The 23679-nt window shown below is 36.2% G+C and overlaps 1 protein-coding gene across 9 annotated transcripts in view; it reads left to right on the top strand.

Moving 5' to 3' along the window:
- LOC129763542 (uncharacterized) overlaps positions 1 to 23679 on the top strand; it is a 350843-nt gene that overhangs the window by 257616 nt on the left and 69548 nt on the right. For 2 of the 9 annotated variants that reach the window (XM_055762723.1, XM_055762725.1), the window contains exon 2: positions 15563 to 16415. The exons of 6 other annotated variants lie outside the window; for them this stretch is intronic. In XM_055762723.1, the coding sequence (XP_055618698.1) occupies positions 15620 to 16415 (796 nt within the window). In that variant the 5' untranslated portion in view covers positions 15563 to 15619. The remainder of the gene's footprint in view (positions 1 to 15562; positions 16416 to 23679) is intronic. One more of the 9 variants, XM_055762724.1, reaches the window with a different exon arrangement.

A 23679-nucleotide genomic window follows, 5' to 3' on the forward strand; every position in this document is an offset into this window, starting at 1 on the left:
TACAGCTTTCGTGAATGAAAAGATGAACTTTGCTGCTATGTACCATTTAGACTCATATACCAAACAGACTCAAATTCCGAACACTTCATTTTAAATACTTAATTCATTGAATATCAATGTTATGGATAATTATATAACGAACACTCCAATATTCTTTGGGGTATACCCTTCCGTATAACAACATTTGTAGGTATCAAAACACAATTGGTGTTTAGGAAATTTAGTTTTTCAAAAAACCATTGTAGAGTGGATTTGGCATAATGTGCCGATGCCAAATCCGGCCAGAATAAAGGAGGAACCTCGTGCTTTGTATAAAGTGGAAGCAATCTCTTCTTCAAGCATTCTTCCACATAAATTCGAGCATTTATAGTCACACGCATGCCACACGTGCAAATAGCTTGCCAAACGAGTACTTTTTGGCCGAATGTTTCCATCGGAACAGTCGTATCCGCTAATGGTACACTCTCTCCAATAGATTTGCTATAAAATTAAGTTCCGGAAGCGTTCCGGAATCTTCTTTGACGTATGTTTCGTCATCCATGTGAATGCACTGGTTGGGATTGTTCAAAATACGCTCATATAGCTTTCAAGCTTAGCGCGATCTTGCTGCTCCGGTGTTTGTTTGGCCACTTTTTGCATTTTATAGGTCTTTAGACCATGTCTCTGAATCATCCCAACACTGGTTTTGAAGTTCTTGGCCAAATCACAAATAGATGCAGACATATTCTTCTGAAAATAATTTAAAATGTTTCGGTCCAATTCGGTATTGACGAATATTTCATGCCACCTCGACTGGCCGTTCGCAGCACCATCTCAGATAGCAGTGAAACGTTGTGGGTGTAAAGACATTGGTCATTTAAGCAACTTTGCATACTTGAAATATCCGAAAAATAATTCGACTACTTTTTGGAAAAAGGAAATTTTTTTCCTATTTTTTTTTAAATTTATAACATAAAAACTATGATACCTACAAAATTCTTGTCAAAAGATGAAATGTAGGAAATTGTTTAAATTTTTACAAAAAAAATACCAAAAAAAATTTTTTTTAAATTATAATATGTTTTTTAAAAATTCTTAAATATATATATATATATATATATATATATATATATATATATATATATATATATATATATATATATATATCTATATATATATATATATATATATATATATATATATATATATATACATGTATATATATATATATATATATATATATATATATATATATATATATATGTAAATAGCACCCAAAAATTTCCAACAAGTCATCCATACATCAGAAGATGAGCACTTTTACAGGGAAAAAGTTTTTCTAACAACAACTTCTTTATGTTTTCTTTGAAAAAATACAACTAATCCTAATTTTGTTTAAAGTCATGATAGCGATATAGTGTATTCGTCAAAGTTTTAGATGTTGTTAAAATATAAACTTTTGTCAAAGACATCAACTTTCTATCTTCTATAGTTTTTGGAATATAAGTTATTTTTGTATGAAGACTCCTGAAAAAAATTTTTTACTCATAACATTTTTGTGTGTAAGTTCTCACGTTTGACATGTTTCTAAATAGAGAAAAGTTAGCAGAACATTTAAATTGTAACTTATCGCAATTAAACATTAATAGTATTTTTTTAAAGAGAAAAATGAAAAAGTTGTTGTTCGAAAAACTTTTTCCATGTAGATGTACCCATCTTCCGATGTATGGGTGACTTGTTGGAAATTTTTGGGTGCTATTTACATATATATATATATATATATATATATATATATATATATATATATATATATATATATATATATATATATATATATATATAGATATATATATACATATATATATATATATATATATATATATATATATATATATATATATATATATACATATATATATATATTTAAGAATTATCTATTTTTTTTTAGATTTTCAAAAACACATGTTTACGAGAAAAAATATTTTTTATTTTCAAAATATTTTTTTCATTTAAATTTTTTTCCAAAAATTTGTTTGATATTTTTTAATGAAAATCTAAATAATTTCCTATATTTCATTCTCTGACCGACTTTTTGAAGATCTTATAGTTTTAAAAATAAAATTTTTCGAAAAAAAGTTGAAAAAACTCAAAATTAAAAAAAAAAATTATCAGACCTACAAAATTTTAGTCAAAGAATGGAATGTAGGAAATTATTTTGGCTTTCATTAAAAATTAACAAAGAATTTTTGGATAAAAATTTGATTGAAAAAAAAATTGAAAATTAAAATTCATTTTTCTCGACAACATTTGCTTTCAAAATTCTGACAAAATAGATATAAATAGCCCTTAAAATTTCGAACAAGTTTTCCATACATCGGACGATGGGCACATTTACATGGAAAAAGTTTTTCGAACAACAACTTTTTCATGCCATCTGAATTCAATGTGGAATTTGCGACCTGTGATTCCTGTGATATGTTTTGGATCTGAAATTTGGATTTTGAATATGAATTTCTCTGACGAGACTAACTTTCTTGTTTTACCTGTGGGATTCACTGCGATAATTATTATCATCATGCAAATAAGATTGCTAAGGTATTTCAGTTTGGCAGTCCTGGTGGCAGGTAAGTTCCCCCTTTTGGATGGAACATTGAGTCTGCTTGTGAACCAATACTTCTGGTAACTGTAATCTGTATCTAGAACCTGAAATCTCAAAATCTACTATTTGAGTATGTAATCTAAGTGTAGAATGTCTACCTATTAACTGAATATCATATCTAAGTCTTCTATTCTGGAGTCTGAAATTTGAGATTCTCAATTTAAAATTCTGTGCGATACTTGAGATATATCATGCTTGATAAAGTTATCGGTCATTTAGTTTTGTTTCTATCTTTGATATGTATTTCATCTCTCTACATAGAGACTGTGTCTACTAATTACAAGTCTCATGTTTTTTTTTTGTTTTAAGGTGTCAGTAGGAACTTATTGAAGGGATCAAAGAGTTGATTTTATAATCTGAGGCATTCCACCAATCAACATGAATTTTCGAAGATTTTTTAAATTTCATATTTTTTACTCAGCTGAAACTTTGCCAACTTGTTCGGCACTAGTTACGATGCCATTTTACGGTGTTTTAACACCGAAAAAGGTTATATGATGGAAATGATGTCTTAGGCAAGATTGTAGATTACAATTTCGAGGTTCTGGAAAGGGCTTAAAAGTGGAATATCTCAAAAACTACAGTTTTAAAAATTCAAATTTTTGACACAACAAAGCCCATATCGTGTCCAACAACATGTAGAGATTTGATCCTGGGCAAATGAAAAATAATTCTTTATAATATTCTAAAAATTGAACGTTTTTTACAAAAAATCCTTACTCAAAAACTATGATAGCCACAAAATTCTGGTCAAATGATGAAATGTAGGTTTTGTTTATTGTTTAATTTTTTAAGAAAAAAATGCCAAAAATTTTAGATTACACGGAGAAAAAAAATAGTTCAGAAATTGAAATTCATTTTTCTTAAAAACATATTTCCTAATTTTAAAAAAATTAATAGTCCTCACAATTTCCAATAAGTTACCCATAAAACGGAAGACGGGCACTTTTGCACGGAAACTTTTTTTCTAACAAAAACTTTTAATGTTTTTTTTTGAAGAAATTACAACAAATCCTAATTTTGTTTAAAGTCAAGATAGCAATATGGTGCATTCGACAAAGTTTTAGATCGTATTTAAATGTGAACTTTTGTTGAAAACGTCAACTTTCTATCTTTTATAGTTTCTAGAATATTTGGCATTCTATCTATTCTTATCAATTTTTTCAGAATTTAAAAAAACATGATTTCGAGAAAAATGAATTTTAATTTTCAAAATACTTTTTATCAATGAAATTTTGTTTGATATTTTTAATGGTAATATGAATAATTTCCTACATTTCATTCTTTAACTAAAATTTTGTAGGTCCTATAGATTTTGAGGCAGAATTTTTTGTTTGAAGTTTTGAGTTTTTTGCAACTTATTTTCGAAAAATCTCAATTTAAAAATTATAAGACCTACAAAATGTTAGTTAAAGAATAAAATGTAGGAAATATAGGAAATTATCCTGGTTTTCATTTAAAAAAAACAAATTGTAAGAAAACAATTTCATTGAGAAAAAAAAATTTGAGATTCAAAATTCATTTTCCTCGAAAACATGTTTTTTTAATTCTGAAAAAATAGATATGAATATCACTTACAATTTCCATGAAGTCACCCATGTATCGGAAGATGGGCAATTTTACAGCGTAAATTGTTTTCTAACAACAACTTTTGAATGTTTTCTTTGAAAAATTATTATTTTTGTTCAACTGGTAACATTTTTATGTATAAATTATCCCGATTGGCATGTTATGCAAACCTTTTTTTTTTATTTACAAACATGTCAAGAACATGTCAAACGCGAGAATTTACACACAAAAATGTTACAAAAATAGTTACAGATTTGTGTAAAAAATGAAGAAAATAATTTTGACCCTTTCCAAAAAGTAGTAGCAAAGTTGCTATTATGTATCCCATATTTCAACACACGGCGGCGGGGAATATTCATGGGTAATATGAGAAGACCATCGGAAAGACACCTCTACAGCGAAACGAACCGATGATACATAGGACGGAACGATTAAAATTTGGTTGATGAACAATGCCGAAAAAAATGTTCGAAGAAAAAACAGCCCATTTTTTCTTTTAGTAGTTCAATTGGTATTATACAAAGAAAAAAAAAATCAATTTCCGCTTTGCCAAATCCGCACAGCCGTTGGTACAGCGCCCCCGTCAATATTGTTCGCCGCAGAACGCCAGCTTGCTTTGAACTGTCTTTCGCTTTCCACCGTTTTTTTCCCGGCGATGACCTGAGACGTTAATCAGAATAAAAACATCTCTACAACGAAACTCATCGCGTCGAGAATTCTCGAATATTCAGGTCTTGGTTTTCACGTCATACGAAAAACGGCACACAGATTTAGGTTTTCAGCGTTAAAACTTACGAGTTGATCGTTCAGAGTTCAAAGTTCAGAGTTCAGAGTTCAGACCTCAGGGTGCAGAGTTCAGGGTTCAGAGTTGAGAGTTCAGAGTTCAGAGTTCAAAATTCAGAGCTCCGAGCTCAGAGCTAAGAGTTCAGATCTCACAGCTCAGATTTCAGAGCTCAGAGTCCAGAGCTCACATTTCAGAATTCAGAGTTCAAAGTCAGAGCTCAGAGTTCAGAGTTCAGAATTCCGAGTACAGAACTCACAGTTCTGTTCAGAGTTCACAGTTCAGAGTTCAGAGCTCAGAGTTTAGGATTCAGAGTTCAGAGTTCAGGATTCAGAGTTCACAGTTCAGGTCAGAGGTCAAATCACAGCTCAGAGTTCAAAGTTCAGAATTCAGAGTACAGAGCTCACAGTTCTGTCCAGAGCTCAAAGTCAGAGTTCAGAGTTCAGAGCTCCAGAGCTCACATTTCAGAGTTCAGAACTCACAGTTCAGAGTTCAGAGTTCAGTTCAGAATTCAGAACTCAGAGTTCAGAGTTCAGAGATCAGAGCTAATAGTTCAGAACTCACAGTTCAAATTTCAGAGCTGAGAGTCAGGAGGTCACATTTCATAGTTCAGAGCTCACAGTTCAGAGTTCAGAGTTCAGTTCAGAATCCAGAGCTCACAGTTCACAGCTCAGTTCAGATTTCAGAGCTTGGAGTTTAGAGTTCAAGTTTCAAAGTTCAGAGTTCAGAGTTCAATGTACAGAGTTCAGCGTTCAGAGTTCACAGCTCAGAGCTCACAGTTTTGTTCAGAGTGGTAAGTCAAAGTTCAAAGTTCAGTGTTCGGGTCTCATAGCTCAGAACTCAGAGTGCAGAGTTTAATTTTCAGAGATCAGAATTCAGAGTTCAGAGTTCACAGTTCAGAGATCAAAATTCAGAGCTCATAGTTCAGAGTTCAGATATCAGAGATCATAGCTAACCGTTCAGAGTTCAGAGCTCAGAGTTTAGGATTCAGAGTTCAGAATTCAGAGTTTACAGTTCACAGTTCAGTTCAGAGGTCAAAATCAGAGCTCAGAGTTCAGAGTTCAGAGTTCAGAGTTCAGAGTTCAGAGCTCATGATTCAGAGCTCAGAACTCACAGTTCAGTTCAGAGTTCAGAGCTCAGCGTTCAGAGTTCCGAGTTCATGGTTCACAGTTCTGAGTTTAGATTTCAGAGTTCAGAGTTTAGAGCTCACAGTTCCGAGTTCAGATTTCAGAGCTCAAAGTTCAGAGTTCAAAGTTCTAAGTTCAATGTTCAAAGCTCAAAGTTCAAAGTTCAGAGTACAGAGTTCCGAGCTCAGAGATCAGATCAGTTTAGAGTTTAGAATTTGGAGTTTGAAGTTTATAGTTTTTGGTTTCGAGTTGAGAGTTTGATGTTAGGAGTTAGGATTGAGTAGTTAGGTGTTAGTGGTTTGAAGTTTGAAGTTAAAAACTAGGAGCTAGGAGTAATGAGTCTAGAGTTCCGATTTTCGAGTTAGGAGTTATGTGCTTGGAGTTTGAAATTAGGAATTAGAAGTTATGATTAGTTTGGACTTTCGAGTTGCGAGTTATGAGTTTCTGACATATAAATGAAACACAAATTACAGGTGGCGTCTTTATTCTATCATATTTTCTGTATAAAACATTTATTCCATGTAACGGAGAAACATGTTATTTGCAAGTGGTTGAAAAATCTTGAACGAGAATTGTGTCTGAAAATAATCTGATATTATAATGATGAGTTTTGTTAGAAATACTAAGAAGTTTATAGTAAAAGGAACTTGCTCATAGTAAGAAAACGTGAATGTTTGAAGGTATTGATATCAAAAAACAAATGTTGGCAGGACGAAGTTTGCCGGGTATTTGCCGGTAGTTTGCCGGGTTTGCTAGTATTCTTATGAATAAAGTATGGATGAAAAGGAATCAATATATGCATTTAATCCTAATGGGTGATTCAGTTACACATATCAGGCAACAAATATTAACAATTTTTGTTACGAATATATTATCCTTAATGGATATCTCATTTATGATTTGATTGCCAAATTCATTATACCACTCGATTAATTCTTAACCAAATCAACCTTGCTTCGCGTTTTTCAGTCGGGTCTCCAACAAAAACACGTTCTACAAAATTCTGTATATTTGGCCAAATCTTCGTGTAGATCGAACAATCCGTAGATCTGGTCTAAATAAAACTCCAAAACAAGTGAGGGTAATTGAATTTTCGGCATCAAAACCTGGAAGACGTCCCATGGATGGAACCCCATGCGCAAACCGAATCCGGAGTGAACCACATCAAAACTTTCTATTAATTGCTTTGAATCTTTTATTAGGTCCTAACAATACCTTGGCGTAATCGCTCCAAGCCAACGGTCTCCTCCGCAAAACGGGGGCAGGATGCGATTAAACATCACTATTGTTCACTATTATCGTTTGCCTTCATGCTGTCGGCCTCTCGTTCCAGTGCCAAAATCATAATCAACTTTTGTTAATCGTCGTCCAACTTTATTGTTATGTAATCGGATGGGAATCTCGAGGACAACAACGTTAAGAGCAAGGCGTTGTATTATAGGTGGACCGCAATGTCAAAATTGCTGTTCGGCCATTGCTCGTGAAAAAACAAATTTGTTTACAAAACAAGTCGTATCTTTTGGTGACAAATGCATTCGTTGGCAAAATAGCTGCTCGCGCTTTATTGTTTATTGTAAAATGTACTTCTGTTTGGCTCCCATCGGCGGGGAAAATAGTACTATCAGCTTACGGCGATGGTGACAAACAATAACGCTGATTGTGGCTCCACTGATTTCGCTCAGGAAGGAGGAGAATGCTGTGCATATACCTGGAAGGAGATCCGGAAAGAGCTTGTAACGGTAATTGGCTAGAGCAAAAGGAGGTTGTGCACTATATTCCACGAATATATATATTTGCTTATTTTTTCCTTCAATGATTTTCCTTAGCGAGTTGACATTGAAATCATAACCGCACACCCAAACAAAAAGTAAATAATTCTGAAAGTTACGTCTCGCTACTCGTCTCACGTCATGTCCTGAAAGTGTCAAGAACGAAACACCTATAGTTCAGCATCTTGGTTAAGAGCAAGTGTTTTGTGATGGCGGCATTTAACGAATACGGCCCTCAACGGTGTTTAGTAACAATTTGTGGGCGATACCTCCATTTGCCCCTTCGGGGCAATTTTGTGAAAATATTCACAAACCATCCATCCGGCATTTTTCCGACTGGGCAATCCCAACGGAGTGCATATTGAATCTTGGTAATTGTTGGACACGCCTTGTGAAGCAGACGTGGGAGCGTGAACGAGATCTAAATCCGACCACGTGTCGTAATTGGAAAAAAAACCGAGAACGCTGATAAATTCATCACCCGATCAAAATCCTTATTCAATTACGGAACGTGGCGAAAATCCCCCTCCCCTGGCTGAAAACACAAAAATGAATCTTCCCAGGAATTCGTCGTGTGTTGCCTCCAGCATCAACTCCGTATGATAATTTGATTGTCCAAGAACGACGAGAGAAAATATTTTAATGCGAAATAATTAGATTTTGGCACCCGTTCTTCTTCTTCTGCTTACTCTTGATGACGCTCGATGCTTGCTTCCGAGAAGACACCGCCGCGTCAGAGAGAGAGGAAGAGCAAGACGATTCCTGAAATCGGGCCGCTCGTCAGCCTATCCTTTGCATGTGTTCTCTTAGTGGTTTCATGAATGGAATGGAGGCCTTGGCAACCGTCAACAGTTGCGAAGCGAGGGGGGGGACAAAGTTGCAGGGATTTGGGTGAGAGATTAAATCAGGTTGATAGTAATGAAAATGTTATCCGCTCAACTTGGAAGCAGGGAATACTTTATGCCACTGTAATTGAGTTGAGATTTGGCTCGGGTCTCTCTCTATTGATGGATTTTACAAGAAATCGTGGCGGAAGGATGACTTTCACGCAGGTTACGGTTAAATTTGAACGGAATTTATGTCGTGAACTGATACCGGATTCTGACTGAACGTTGTGAAGTAACTTAGTAACATGTTGTGGTTACTAGTGTTCGAATCTGTTGAGAAATCCTGTAGTAATGCGATGATGCGATCGAAATAGAAAATCGGTTCGAATTAAATCGACAAATGACAAAACATGAGTATTTTTGATTCGAATGAAAGTTTGTATTCCGTTTGGGTTGGAGTTTTCCTCAGCATTTAGGAATTTTACGACTCAAGTGTAACTTATGAAAAGGGCGTATTGATTTTAGTGAGAGATATGCCGAAATACCGAAATAATGTCTTAAAAAGAGTTATAGAGTATTGATGTTAAAACGTGAAAAAAACTATACACTGAAAAAAAATTATTTTTTTTTTATTTACAAAAAAAAACTTTAATTTGCAATATCTAAAATATGTATTTTTTTATTTTTTTTTATATAAAGAAGTACATAGAAGTCATGTAGAAAATTTAAAAAATCAGTACAAGATGGTAAAACTCTGGAGCTTGAGCTTGAGCTTGGGTAGACTGTGCAATTCGTAGCTGCTCTCCGTGATTGACCTGAACCAATCAAATTGCACAAAGAACACACAGATTGACGCTTGGGACTAGCAAATCATTCTCGTTGTGCAATTTTCGATGATTCAAGCTTTAAATGGTCAATAATGACGCCGGCCACGTCCTTACAATCACCAGAGGAAGGGAAGGAATGTTAGTATGATATTCGCCGCCCAAAGACCAGAAGGGTCGCCTCTATAGCGTGGTTCCCTAGCGTTTATCAAGGAAGGAATAGTTGTTAGTGGGAAGGGTTAACAATCAGGACTTTCTCTAACTTTTGTAATTTTCTATCAATGAAGGTTATTAATGGGAAACCTGAGAAGGTCACCGAGTAACTTCTCAACAACAATAAAAGAGACATTCAATGTATTTCGTGGATCGCGTCGCATTCTTTCAAACTTCTGTATTTTTTATCTATCAAGTGCGAGATGTCATTAGAATTGGACTGATATCTCGAAAATCAGTATTTTCCGAAAATCAGCGGTTTCCTTTGCATTTGAAGCAAACAAACAAAGCAAAGTATATTTACAACTTTTATTCCACCACCACCAATACTACACATAAAACACAATATTCCATCATAACTCTACGATAAACAATTCAATCTCCCTCTGAGAAAACTTAAAATTAACAACAATGTGAATGAGTGATGCAAATAACTCCAATTCATCGAACCTCCGTCACGAGTCCGAAATCGCATTCAAAATCGTTCCACGGTGTATGACATATCTAATTCACAACACAACACAACAATTCACAAAACTACAAAAATTAAGTTACAGAACCACAGATATATCTACATGAATATCTAACTCATTCTTCTGTAAATGGAGTTCAGCAACAACGGAGTTATACATAAAAAAACATTAAAATGTCCAGCACAGATCCCTGATCTGAGACTAAAATTCATTATACACAAATATGAAAACAGTTTTACGTATTGGAAAAAATCACCTGGCACCCCTGAACACCAGTAAACATCAAACCAACAAATCAACATCGATGGGGAGAAACAAAATTATATACACTCCTACTTCGTATATAATCCACAAGATCTACAAACCGTATGTGGCTGAGAAAGTAAAACAGGAGAGAAATTAGCCTCTCAGCAAAACTATAGAGTACAAACATCAAAGCCTCTCAAGCAGAGAGCAACAAAAGGAAAGAGAAATTCGATACTTAGCAGCGTTCAATGTTCGGGTTTCTTCGGCAATTTGATAAACTTTCTCTTTGGCAGCTTCTCTCGTTCAACAGAAGAGCAGGGAAGCACTTCGAATTCCGCTAAGACACAATTTTTTAAAATCAGCTAACACTGAACGCACAATCATTTTTTTTTCAACACATAACATATGATAGCAAACATTTTCTTTCAATTAAATTTTTTTCTAAAAATTAAAATTTTCTACTATTAAAATTTCACTTGAAGATAACAGTAAACAAAACTCAAATCCTCGGGTTTTCTGATAGGAAACACAATCTTAGTCGTTATCGCTTTTGCAGTAACAAATAGACACAACACATTAAAATTCATCCGCAGAAATTTTAGCTAGTTGCTCTGTGCTGCAAGTTATAGTAGCATGTGCATCTTTTTCACACATTATGTACGACTGTAATCGAAAAACTACAAATAAAAGAAAACCTGGGAGAAACAAAACTCTAAACGAAAATAAACGCGGAGCGATTGAAAACGCATCCACACCCGACGACTGCCCGACGGATACTCCCCAGTACAAGATGATAAGAATATTTTTAACAAACTTTGTGGAACATCGATTTTTTATAAATTTTTGAAAATTCGATTTTTTGTATGTTAACAATCATTTTTAGCCATAAATTATGAATGATTTAAAACAATAAAGCTCATGATCAGTCTCCTTCTAAATGCAGCCATTCTCGAAATATTTAAAAAAATATTTCTAATTTATTGAAATCAGCATCGCATTCACTATGTCAGGTCCGGGCAGTTTGCATTTGATTTCCGCATTCGTGAACAAAAGAGCATTCTCTATGTCCTCGACCTAAGAGACGATAGAAATTTCTGATTTTACCACTCAACGGAAGCAGTTGAATTTTTTTCCATATCACATGTTACAGGAAACATGTTCCATGGCGACCGTGACAGGACGTATTTGGGAAAAAATCTCAACTGCTTCCGTTGAATGGTTTTCCCAAATTATCGTTCTATCGTTCGAAGCAAGTGTTTCTAGTTAACAGATGTGGAAGAATATAAAAAAGTTAGGTGTTTCCTTTGAGGACCCAACATTGCCTAGCATCAATGCAAATGCTGATACTATTAATGGCTATTTTTCTTCCAATTTTACGATGGGTGATGATGAATCTCTCACTTATTTACCTGAAAATGCTGACGGCTTTCGTTTCAGTAATGTGCTTACGAAATTATAAATGCGATTAATTTATTACGAAATCATAAATGCGATGTTGTCCATTGATCCCAATGCAACGGGATTGGATGGTATACCAATGAAGTTCATAAAAATTTCGTTGCCTTATGCCCTTCCGTTGATCAATCACCTATTTAATTCCATAATTTTAACGTCCATCTTTCCTCAAGCATATAAAATGGTTAAAATAATTCCAATAAAAAAAGTCAGTGAACTGCTCTGATGTTTCGAATCTTAGACCAATTAGCATTCTTAGTGCTCGGTCGAAAGCATTTGAAAAGCTTATCAAATCTCAAATGTCTGATTTTATAAGCGATATGAAGCTATTAAGTGATGTTCAATCTGGGCTCCGGAAAGGACATAGCACTACGGCATTATTGAAGGTACATGAAGACATCGCTCGTGCTGTCGAGGAGTTGCAGTGTTATTGTTGATTGATTTTGCCAAAGCATTTGATCGAGTTTCCCACGCTAAACTACTTAAAAAGCTCTCTTATAAGTTTGGTTTCTCTCGGTCTGTCATAAGCTTGATTAAATCATACCTTTGTGATAGAAATCAAGCTGTTTTATAATGAAGTATTGTCTTCCCTCAATCCAATATGCTCCGGTGTTCCTCAAGGCTCCGTTCTGGGGCCGCTTCTTTTTTCGCTCTTTATTAATGATTTGCCGGCGGTTTTGAAATATTGTAGTATACATCTTTATGCTGATGATGTTCAAATTTATTTCTGTAGTATTGATCATTTTTGTGTGGACGATATTTCTATGAAGATTAACGAAGATCTCCATCGAATTTATTGCTGGTCACAGAAAAACCTTTTTCCCATAAATTCTTCCAAAACTAAAGCAATGTTTATATCTAAGTTGAGAACATCATCTGGCTTACCTGGGCTTATCAACAATGAACCAATCCAATTTGTTAACAAATTAACCAATCTTTGCATAATTTTTTAAGTTGGGAATCGCATATCAACTCTCAAGTAAAATTTTCGGTATGCTTAAACAGTTGAATTTTCGACGTCAAAGTCAAACTCAAGCTTTTCAAAGCGTTAGTTTTTCTTCATTTTATGTATGGTGACTTTGTATACACCAATGCCACTCAACAATCAATGAACAGACTAAAAGTAGCTTTGAACTGTTGCATAAGGTATGTTTTCAATATTCCTAGAATGGGAAGGGTTTCCCCCTTACAAAAATAATTATTGGGATGCCCATTCAACCAATTCTATAAGTACCGAGTTTGTTCTATCTTGTTTCGTTTTATAACGACTAAAGATCCTAATTACCTGTTTTCTAAGTTAATTACATTCCGTAATACACGAGTAAATCACTTTTTAATACCATTTCATCCATGGTACTATTATAATCAGTCGCTGTTCTCTAGATGCATAGTATATTGGAATCCTTTACGTACTAATATAAAAAATTGTTCATCTAAACACAATTTCAAGCGGGATTTTTCACCTGAATAGTATTAATTAGTTTGTTGTAATTGAGAAACGAATACGATGTAATTTAAGTAATGAATAAGTTTTCACATATTCTTCAAAGTAGACCAAATTATAGTCATTAATAGAGGCCAATGTCTCAAGTTACATGATTTATTCATACAATAAATAAACTATTTTTGCTGCGAAAAAAAAGCCCGGGGGCAGGTGAAAATTCTGGCTAGGTTCGCCTAGTTAAGAAGTGAGACAAGTCTGCCAAAAAAAAAATTACGTCCTACGGGAAACATCTTATATACATGTTTCAAGGTATAGAAATTGTAGTTATCCATTTATCTGTAGATTGTTATAACTCGAGATGAACGGATTTCAAAGCGGAATAAAAAACAAAAATATATCAAAACAAAGTATCGAAAAAATATAGAACTGTTCCGTCTACTAACGCCATTTTGGATATCTCGTTTTTCTATCAGTACTTCAGTTCTTTTAGCATTATCAACATTTTGAATAGTGGTCATTCTATAATCTAGTATGTTATAGTATAGAAAACTAATTTCCATAATCGTACTTGAATATTTTTGTTGCATTTGAAAGATATCTCAGTTTAAACAGCATAGTTCACAGTTTTTTTTTCGAAGGCTCTTGCTTCTGTGTGGTTCATTTTGAGCCCCTTAGGAGAACTGACCATTGATTGTCTGTGAGACCAAGTTTAATTATTCGCAACACCTCACATCAACATGATATTTAACAGATGTGTATTGGCGTTTTACGCATAGTTGTACCATGTTCCAAAATCGGCTACTGAGAAAAACGCAATCAAAGTTTTCTAGCATATTTGTCTACCAGAAGCTTTAAGCATTCCAGTTTGGAAATACACCGGGTTTTTCTATAGACAGTGAACTATTGTTTAATGAAATGTGAGAAGTTCCCCTAAGTTGAATCAATCAAGCTTGATTATGGTTTGAAAATACGTGGTGGGACAGTTATGCCTGGAATAACAACATGGGGCAATTAAACTTGTTGTTTGTTGTTTTTTGAAATACTGGGAACAAACAATAAGTTTTTTGGTGTTTTTTTCGAAATATTATGCATAAAACATCGTTTTATGAAGATGGGAGTGATCTGCAACACCTTTGCAGAATGTAAATCTCATTGTTATGCGTCATTCGCTAAGGTGTACCCGTGTTCTGTTAAACTTTTTTTTTATTTGTTTGAGAATTAGTTCGTTCTTACAAACCAGAAATGAGTGCCCTGCTGAAAGCGTGACATAAAATTCTTGTGCTTGAACCGATTCATTTGTTGTGGATCTACAAAAAATACATGGTGGGACAATTATGCATAGAATATCAACATGGGACAATTGAGCTTGATGTTGTCTTTTGAAGAGCTGGGAACAATATGTTTTTTTTTGTGGTTTTCTGGAAGACTAGGCGTAAAAACATCGTTTTATGAAGAAAAATGAAAATTGGCAAAAAGTAACATGGGACAACTATGCGTAGAATGGCAGTTTAGGTGTCCCCAACAATGAGATTCATGATTCCATGTTGGCGCCGATCAGTCTAGTTAGAAAAAAACTTGTCGCCAAAAGCGAAATCTTCTCCGGAAAACAATTGCTGCCAAATTATGCGATCGACAGCAGCTGTGAACTGCAGCCGGTTGTTTGCTTTCCATTATCCGCTGTTTTTTTTCGCCTGTGTAAAAAATACAGAATAACCAAAATCGCACATTAGCCGTTATTTTCCGTGGCCACATAAAGCCACCCGACAAAAGTAACCTAAACCCATTGAAAGAATTTAATTCAATTATCGAATGGATCCCAATTTTTCTTATTTATGAGATCCGTACCTATCCGCAAAATGTATTACACGGTCTCTATAAAACCTGTGGGATTACCTATTTATACAGCTATACCCAAAAGTAACGCTCCGTTTGGGGGTGCTCATCAATTTTTGATTACACAACTTTTACAAAGTATGCGAATTTAATTTTTAATGGCCCGCTCACAGAAGGCCCTCGTAAACGAACACAGCCGTAGCGACAACTCAATCTCGAAACCACTGAACCACGATAATTTCCTATCGGGAGGAAAAAGAATCCGGTAGGCACTTTAACGGTCTCGCTCTCGTTCGCACAAATGGCGCCCGCTCCATTTAGCAGCATCCAACATTCTCTCACTTTCCCTCTCTTCCATCCCAGTAGGACCGTCTAACTAGGATCGCGTCTCGGCCCCTCCCGAGCACTACCCGCGAAAAAATGAGCTATCGCCGCTTCGAAAGCACTCTGGCCGCCAGTCCCGCGGGGTCGCATGCGACACCTCTCCGCCACAAGGCCTACCCGGTGCTGCAGGACAGCAGCAGCAGTGCCGTTGCTTCATCACCGCTGGCTGCTGACGATAGTGGCGGGATTCAACCGCAGGAATTTCGCCGCGGCAATTCGATGCGGAGCTCGTTTACCTCGCTGCGGGGTTTGAAAACACGCCTCAAACATCCCACCGCGACCACAAAGTACAGCCCACTCTCGTCACCCAGACAGCCACAACAACAACAGCAGCAGCCGCAGCATTATACGCTGACCACAACGGCTGCCGCAGCGGCCAAAGCAAACGTTCGGGTCAAGCTGCTGAAACTGAAGGAAACCTACGCCGAGTTCAAGCGGCTGCAATCATCATCTAGTCACACAACCAAAAACGCCACCAATTGCGATAGGTGCAGCGCTAACTTTAAGGTGCCCGATAATATGCCCCCGAAGGCGGCGGCCGTTCTGCTCGAACCGGGAACCACCCCGCACCGGATTCACCGAAGTCAATCGTTGAGGCTGTCGAGCGGGCCCCGGTATGCGGTAACAATCGGAGGCCGACTGACCGAGAGGTTTGAGAAAGCGACCACCAAAGAGGGTAGCCGTCTAACGGTGCGAAAAACGAGTGCCAAAGTGAAAAAAGACCAGCGGGAGATGGAGCCACGGGAGGAGGAAGCAACACCACCCAATTTGACGGTCATCCGAACGGCGACCATCCGGAAGAGCTCCGTATGGGCGAACAGCAGTAGCAGTAGTAAGATTTGTTTACGACGTTCGCGAGCTTTCACCGTTTGTCCCCACAGCATCGCTTTAATCCCCAGCACAACAATCTTTAATCCTCTAAATATAGAACAACAGCACACAAATCTATCAATCTCGCTTCCGTGGAAAGCGTGGAGAGCGTCACATCGAAGAACGAGGGGGCGAAGGGGGGAGTCCTTCTCTGCCAGACTCGGGAGATCATAAATCTTCACTCGTAATCGCCTGTGAAATGATGGTTGTTGGCAGCCGCTCGAGATGAACCTCTTTTCCCGGCATCATTTTCTTGTCCACTCAATCCGAGACGACGGGGATTTATGAAGAACGTAAAATACATAGATGATTCCGCCCCGGGAGGTGGGGTAGTCCGCACCCAACAATATAATACTATTAAGTAACTGATGTTGCGACTCATCTTGGACGCGGGGTGGGTTCGTGTAGAACAGTGCTGTCCGCGTTTCTTGTTCTGTTTGATGATATCGAAAACAAACGGATGGAAAGCGACGAGCGTGAATGGAGTTTTTAATGCAATATTTATTCATTCGCGCAAAAGATAGAAGCGTGACGAAAGATAGAGAGGCAGAGTAATCAAATCGACAGCGTTCTTCTTAATTTGTGATCATCCGCCTTCTCCATAGTCTACGAATTGTTGGAAACGTAGGAATTATCGTAGGAGAAAGACTGCTGGAAATGGATATGGATTGGGTCATTGCTAAATTAGTTTCAAGTCCCTTGTTGAACAAAGTCTATTTTCGGATAAGTAGAAATGTATCACGTTATTATCATTATTATATCACCTTATAGAGAACAGATTCAGTTCTTCAGAACATGGACAATTTCTGTATTGTAGATTATGTGATGTCCTGTTAATCTGTGTAATAATAGCACTGTTTTATAACAAGCGCTTTCAATCTTCAAGCTTCATGGAAATCTTTTTATATCCCTCAATGCAAAACGAGGTGTTGTTGATTATAAATGAATTGTATAGAAAAAAGTTAACATTCCAAAACATTCCGATCAGCAACGCAACTCGCGATTTGTTTGGTCTAACCTTCGAAATTTGCCAGATCTTCAGCGATCTGCACGACTTACTACGTGATTATATTTATTTATATAGTTGTCACCAATCTATGTAGACCAATATATTCTTAATACTACATGCCGTTCTGAATCATATTTCGGACGCTTAAGGTATTTGATGCAGAAAGCAGATCAAAACTTTATGCACAAGAACTATTTGGTTGATATTTTTACTAAATTAGTTCAATGAGCTTTTAAGCTTTCACTTTGGTGCCTATTTGATTAAAAACATCAACAATTATTGAATAAAAATGTTTTTCAATTGAAGCGGATAAGAATCAATTTTCGGACAATTTTACGATGTCTTCCTTTATGAAAAAAAAAAATTCGGACAGAGTGAATTCAAATTTCGGACACTCTGTTTGCATAACGGTTTCTTGTAGTTTTAAGTTCAACTTGTATTTCTGTACAATTACTAATGCAAAAAGATGATCAAACATGAGAAAAATGAAGTGTTCGGGTATTTTGGTTATTGCTCAAGGTATATTTGAAAATGTTTTTTTCCATTTTTCGAGTGAACGAATAATCGGTATCTTGATAGTGGTGTCGGTTCTGAAGCAATGGCGTGTCGCAGAACGAATTCCTAAGAATATTTTGAAACTTCAGGACAACAACTAAAAAGTTACAAAGGGGTTTTTGAAAATTCGAAAAAAATCCAAAATGGCTAAATCGGTCGATTAATTCCTGAGATATCGATACCACCAGTTGAAAAAACATGGTTTCGAGAAAAACGCGTTCAAAAATTCGTACAACAATACTATATCCCTTAAGGTGATCTCATACTTTTGACTGTAACACTCCGACAAAATCGAATATCGAAAAATCGTTTAAGGACAAAATTTCTGAGGGCATAAGCTTCCCAGAAATGCAAAAAAAGAAAATTCGATTTTTTCGACCTCCCTGACCGGGGTCATCTTTTAACCCCAGTAGAGCCTGTTTTGATTTTCAACTGTTTCGTTCGACCCTCAAACAATATATTCTATTACTATTAATTAACATGATGTTTATTGATATTAGTTACAATATTACTAGTATATATTTATATATCTGAGGGGCTCAGAATGAAAGGGGTGTAAGTGACTTGATCGATTTCTCTTCGTCAACTTTTTTTTTGATTAATAACTCAACTGCAAAAACGTTCCAATTTGAGTTTGCTATAGAATCTGATAGATGAGGTTCTGACCTACATTCCACATTGTCAAATACAGCTGGGAATAAGTTTGCAGCTTTTTTTTTCTCTATTATAGTGACTTTCAACACATTTCGGCTGGTTCGTCACTTTTACTTCCGTTTTTGGAAGAATGTCGGGAGTGAGAATTGAACTCGTGATCTCTGCGTAAGAGGTATGGATGTTACCACTACGCCAGATCGCCTCCACGAAGTTTGCAGCTAAGTTATGACCAAAAAAGAGAGTCGATGTAGAGAAATCGATCAAATCACTTACACCCCTTTCATTCTAAGCCCCTCATCTCAAATGCGCTCTCATCCATCCGCTTCCATCCTCCCACATCCGCTTTGCATGTTGGCCAACACTGATTCTGAGGATTTTCTGAGGATTTAGGATTTTGGGTTGCAGCAGTACGGATAGATGATCCTGCTCGAATGGCATCCAAAGCGTCTTCAACTTTGTCCTTGTTACGCTTCGCATCCATAATAAACCTGAAAACACACATTGTAACGGGTGTTAAATAAAAAATGAGAATTTTTTCAATCACATATAAAAAAAATTTTTTTTCATTGATTTTCGGTATTTTTTTATTAATAACATAATGTATTTTCGTCAAAAAAATGTCAGTGAATGTTTGAGTAAGGGCCGTGCTCTGCTGTTCGACGCAACTTTGTCGCGATGCTCTCACAAGAACGTTGTACGGCACTTACGTCCATTTTCCGGATACAATTCCGGATTCTTGTAGTCAGTTGCTTCGTGTCCTTGACCCTCCAATTGTTTTTATACACTAGGGCACTGAGTGAGCCAAAGAAATCCTCTATTGGGCGGCACTGGGACAAGTTCTTTCGGCACGAACGGTATCTTTTTCTCCTCAAGATACGCCAGCGTCTTCTTGGCGTAATGGGAAGACGCCTTGTCCGGCCAGAAGACGTACTTCCCATCCGCGTGATGCTCGTTCAGGAACGGCATCAGGATTTTATCGAGGCACTCTTCTCGATAGATTTGTTGGTTGATTGCCAGACCGCTCGGCTTAAACCAAGGCTTTAAAATGCCCCGGTTGGAAATGGCGATGTACAAAATAACCTTTTTTTTTCAAATTTGTGCTTGAACTTGTATTTCACTTCAGGCGGTGTGGATGACTTGTCGCTGGAGTAGTAATTATCATTTCCTGGAATATGCGTTTTGGACAGCGAAAAATAGCTTTCGTCGTCCAGAACAAAAGATGTCCCGCGGTATTTTTTGATCATCTACCGACACTGTGATTTAACCGTCTCAATCTGCTCCTCCGTGTACTCCGGCGACCTCGTCTTCTTCCTGCAGACGGTTCCTTCCATCTTGAGGGTCCGATGGATCAATACGTGGGAGCAGCCATATTTCCGACCGGCGTCACGCAGGCTGGTTGCGTCCTTGTTGTCAAACAGCTTCTTTAACGATGTCTTCCTCTGCTTCGTCATTATCGTCACCGGACGACCACTTCCGACCTTCCGCTCTACGTTCAGGGAACCCAGGATACGATATACCGTACTGACAGGTACATTTTCTTCCTTAAAATGTGCCACCGAGAACGTTTTACCTTGCTGGAAATGCGTTTCGTAGAACCGTACAATGCGTTCGCGGAGCACGTGCTGTTTCGACGCCATCTTTGCTTTGACTAAATTCAAACTAGCAGAACCAAAAACGCCTACTATTTCTAGGGAGCCCAAAGAGCAATTTTCTTGGAGAAAGAAAATTTTACGCTCTTTATTTGAGTTACTGAAAGGTATTGAAAAAATTCTCATTTTTTATTTAACACCCGTTAGCATCACCAATTTTAATTGTCCGAGATATAAATCGTAGGAAAAAAAATCGAATCAAATTTCGGACATTTTATTTTATAATTTTTTGAAGAAAGATTACAATATACTTCATTATGTTTTAGAATCAACTGTGAAACACTTACCAAGCAATAACAGTTAACTGATAACGATGATGATCAGGGATTTAACACGAGAGAAGTATTAATAAACGGTTACTGTTCTGAATCATATTTCGGACACCCTCTTCTAATATCTTGAAATGCTTAATGCACTTATGATATAACTGTAAAATTAATATCACAATTGCTCCTTTAGAGTAACCCTTTGGTTTCACTATCATTTAATATGAGAACTACATTTGAATTGTAACATAATCGGCAAAAATCTGACAACACTACTCATTATCGTTTTTGTTTGACGTTTCCTTAGCGTGAAAATGTAGAATTTACCCGTTCATAATTACCGTTCTGAATCATATTTCTGACGCTTAAGGCATATGATGCAGAAAACAGGTCTAAACTTTATGCACAGGTATTATTTGGTTGATATTTTTAATAAATTAGTTCAATATGCTTTTAAGCTTTTTACTTTGGTACCTATTTGATTGAAAACATAAAAAAATCATCGAATAAAATGCTTTTCAAATGAATCGAATAAGAATCAAACTTCGCACACTAAATCAAATTTCGGACAGATTGAATTCAAATTGCGGACACTTTATTTTGTAATTTTTTGAACGAAAATACATTACACTTGATTATATTTTATAGTCAACTGCGAAACACTTACCAAGCAATCACAGTAAACTGTTAACGATGATGAGAACTGATGAAACACGGGAGAAATTTAAATATTGATGAAAGGGTAAATTCTACGTGCTCACGCTAAGCAAACGTCAAACTCAAACGATAGTGAGTAGTGTTGATAGATTTTTGCCGACTATGTTATAATTCAAATGTAGTTCTCATATGAAATGATAGTGAAACCATGGGATTACTCTAAAGAAGCAATAATGATATTAATTTTATAGTTATACCATCAGTGCATCAAGCATTTAAAGATATTAGAACAAAGTGTCCGAAATATGATGTGGTCCGAAATATGATTCAGAACGGTATTTAAATTTCTCCCGTGTTTCATCAGTTGATTATAAAATATAATCAAGTTTAATGTAGTTTTCGTCCAAAAAATTACAAAATAAAGTGTCCAAAATTTGATTTAGGGTCCGAAGTTTGATTCTTATTCGCTTTATTTGAAAAGCATTTTATTGGATGATTTTATTTATGTTTTCAATCAAAGTAGAAAGCTTAAAAGCATATTGAACTAATTTATTGAAAATATCAACCAAATAATACCTGTGCATAAAGCTTGGATCTGTTTTCTGCATCATATGCCTTAAGCGTCCGAAATATGATGTTGTCCGAAATATGATTCAGAACGGCACTTCAAACTAAAGAAAGCTAGCTGGATAACTAATGCATTTAATTTCAAAAAACGAATTTAATTTGGATAATACTGACAGGGAGATCGATAGTTTAGAAGAAAAGATAGATTTGGGATCAAGGTCTAACCGAGCCAACACCCGCGCCGGCACATTGGGTTGTTTTCTTCGGGCTCGAAAAATTGTTTTTGTACAGATTCAATTCTATGCTCGTGTGAAGTTGTGTAGAGTGTCCATACAATACTAAAATATTCGAGAATTTATCTGACATGTTTTTATTGTGTACGGGTCCTGGAAATGATAGTTAAAGCCAGTGTTGCCACACGTACAGATTTATCTGGAATGGCACAGATTTTTTCGTTATTTTTGCTACAGATTCTGTACGGTACAGAGTACAGATTTTCGTCAAAAAGTACAGATAGGTACAGATTTTTCCCATTTGTGAAATTTTTTACATTTGTACAAGGCAACATTGAGGTACATGACGACTTTCACGCCGAAGTATCGCTTGGTGCTGCTGATCGTAAAAGCATTTACAATGCAATGATTGATCCGTTTCAAAAGGATGAAATTTCTTACAAGGATCGTCTGAAAGGATTCGCGTCGGACGGTGCGACGTATGTTTTGCCCCAGATCAACGGATTGAATCGTTTGGCCCAGGCTGAAAACCCCGAATTCACGATGCTACATGAAGAGCTGAAAATTTTTTATTTGATCATTTTCACTCATATCTGCGAGGAATCTTACGTTGTTTCAAGGCCCACTGCTATTAAGTGTGAAGATCATTTAAAAAGCGACAAGAATTTTAGGTTGGACTGGTAGAACACAGTAGATGATGAAAAATCCAAATCCAAAATGGTCACAGTTCCCAAATGAACAATTACGTTTTAATGGTTTCATTCAGCTTGCCCTGTTTGTATGTATGTTGGAGTGTTTGTAGGGTTATCCCAGAAATTTGTCCCCCTTCCTCATCACTGATTGATGTGAAATTCTGAATTCTACTATCATTATAAAAATGCGTATTCCATGGATTCCATCACTTTCAGTTGATACCCATATTGATGAGGCTTTAAAAAATATGGCGGCCATTTTGGATTTGCATTTTTCACAAATAACTGTATTCTACTAGTCAAATCCTTTCGTTTGATACCCACATTGAAGCGGTTCTGAGAAAATATGTAATCCGCCATTTTGTAGCGGCCGTCATCTTGGATTTTCAAGATCATGAAATACGCAGTTTCATAATGACACCACAGATAAAGATGTGTTCCAAATTTCAGATCAATCGGTCGCCAGGAAGGGGGTTAAGTTTCTATTAATGTGGTACAGCACTACAGACAATGTTACAAAGTCACAAACATACAAACGGGTCAAGCTAGATGAAACCGTTTGATAAATAAGAGCAAATCATAATTATATTACGTTTACCAAGAGAAAATTCGTTTTTTTATGATTCGATTATCCGGCGGATTCGGTTTTCCGGAATGAAAAAATAATCAATACTCCGGATAATCGAGTCCGACCTGTATTGACATTTTTTCCTTAACTCTAAGGTTAATGAGGTAGGAAACCGATTACTCGCAATCGAATCCAGTTCAGAAGGTTGACATATTTTCTTTGGGAAAAGAAATTGTAAATATTGATGTTTATATTTATTGTCTAAATAGCTGACCCGGCAAACTTCGTCCCGCCCAACATTTGTTTTTTATTATCAATACCTTCAAACATTCGTTTTCTTACTAAGCGCAAGTTCATGGGTCCAATCGCAGAACTG

Source organism: Toxorhynchites rutilus, chromosome 1, assembly GCF_029784135.1.
Source record: "Toxorhynchites rutilus septentrionalis strain SRP chromosome 1, ASM2978413v1, whole genome shotgun sequence".
Taxonomy (NCBI): Eukaryota; Metazoa; Arthropoda; class Insecta; order Diptera; family Culicidae; genus Toxorhynchites; species Toxorhynchites rutilus.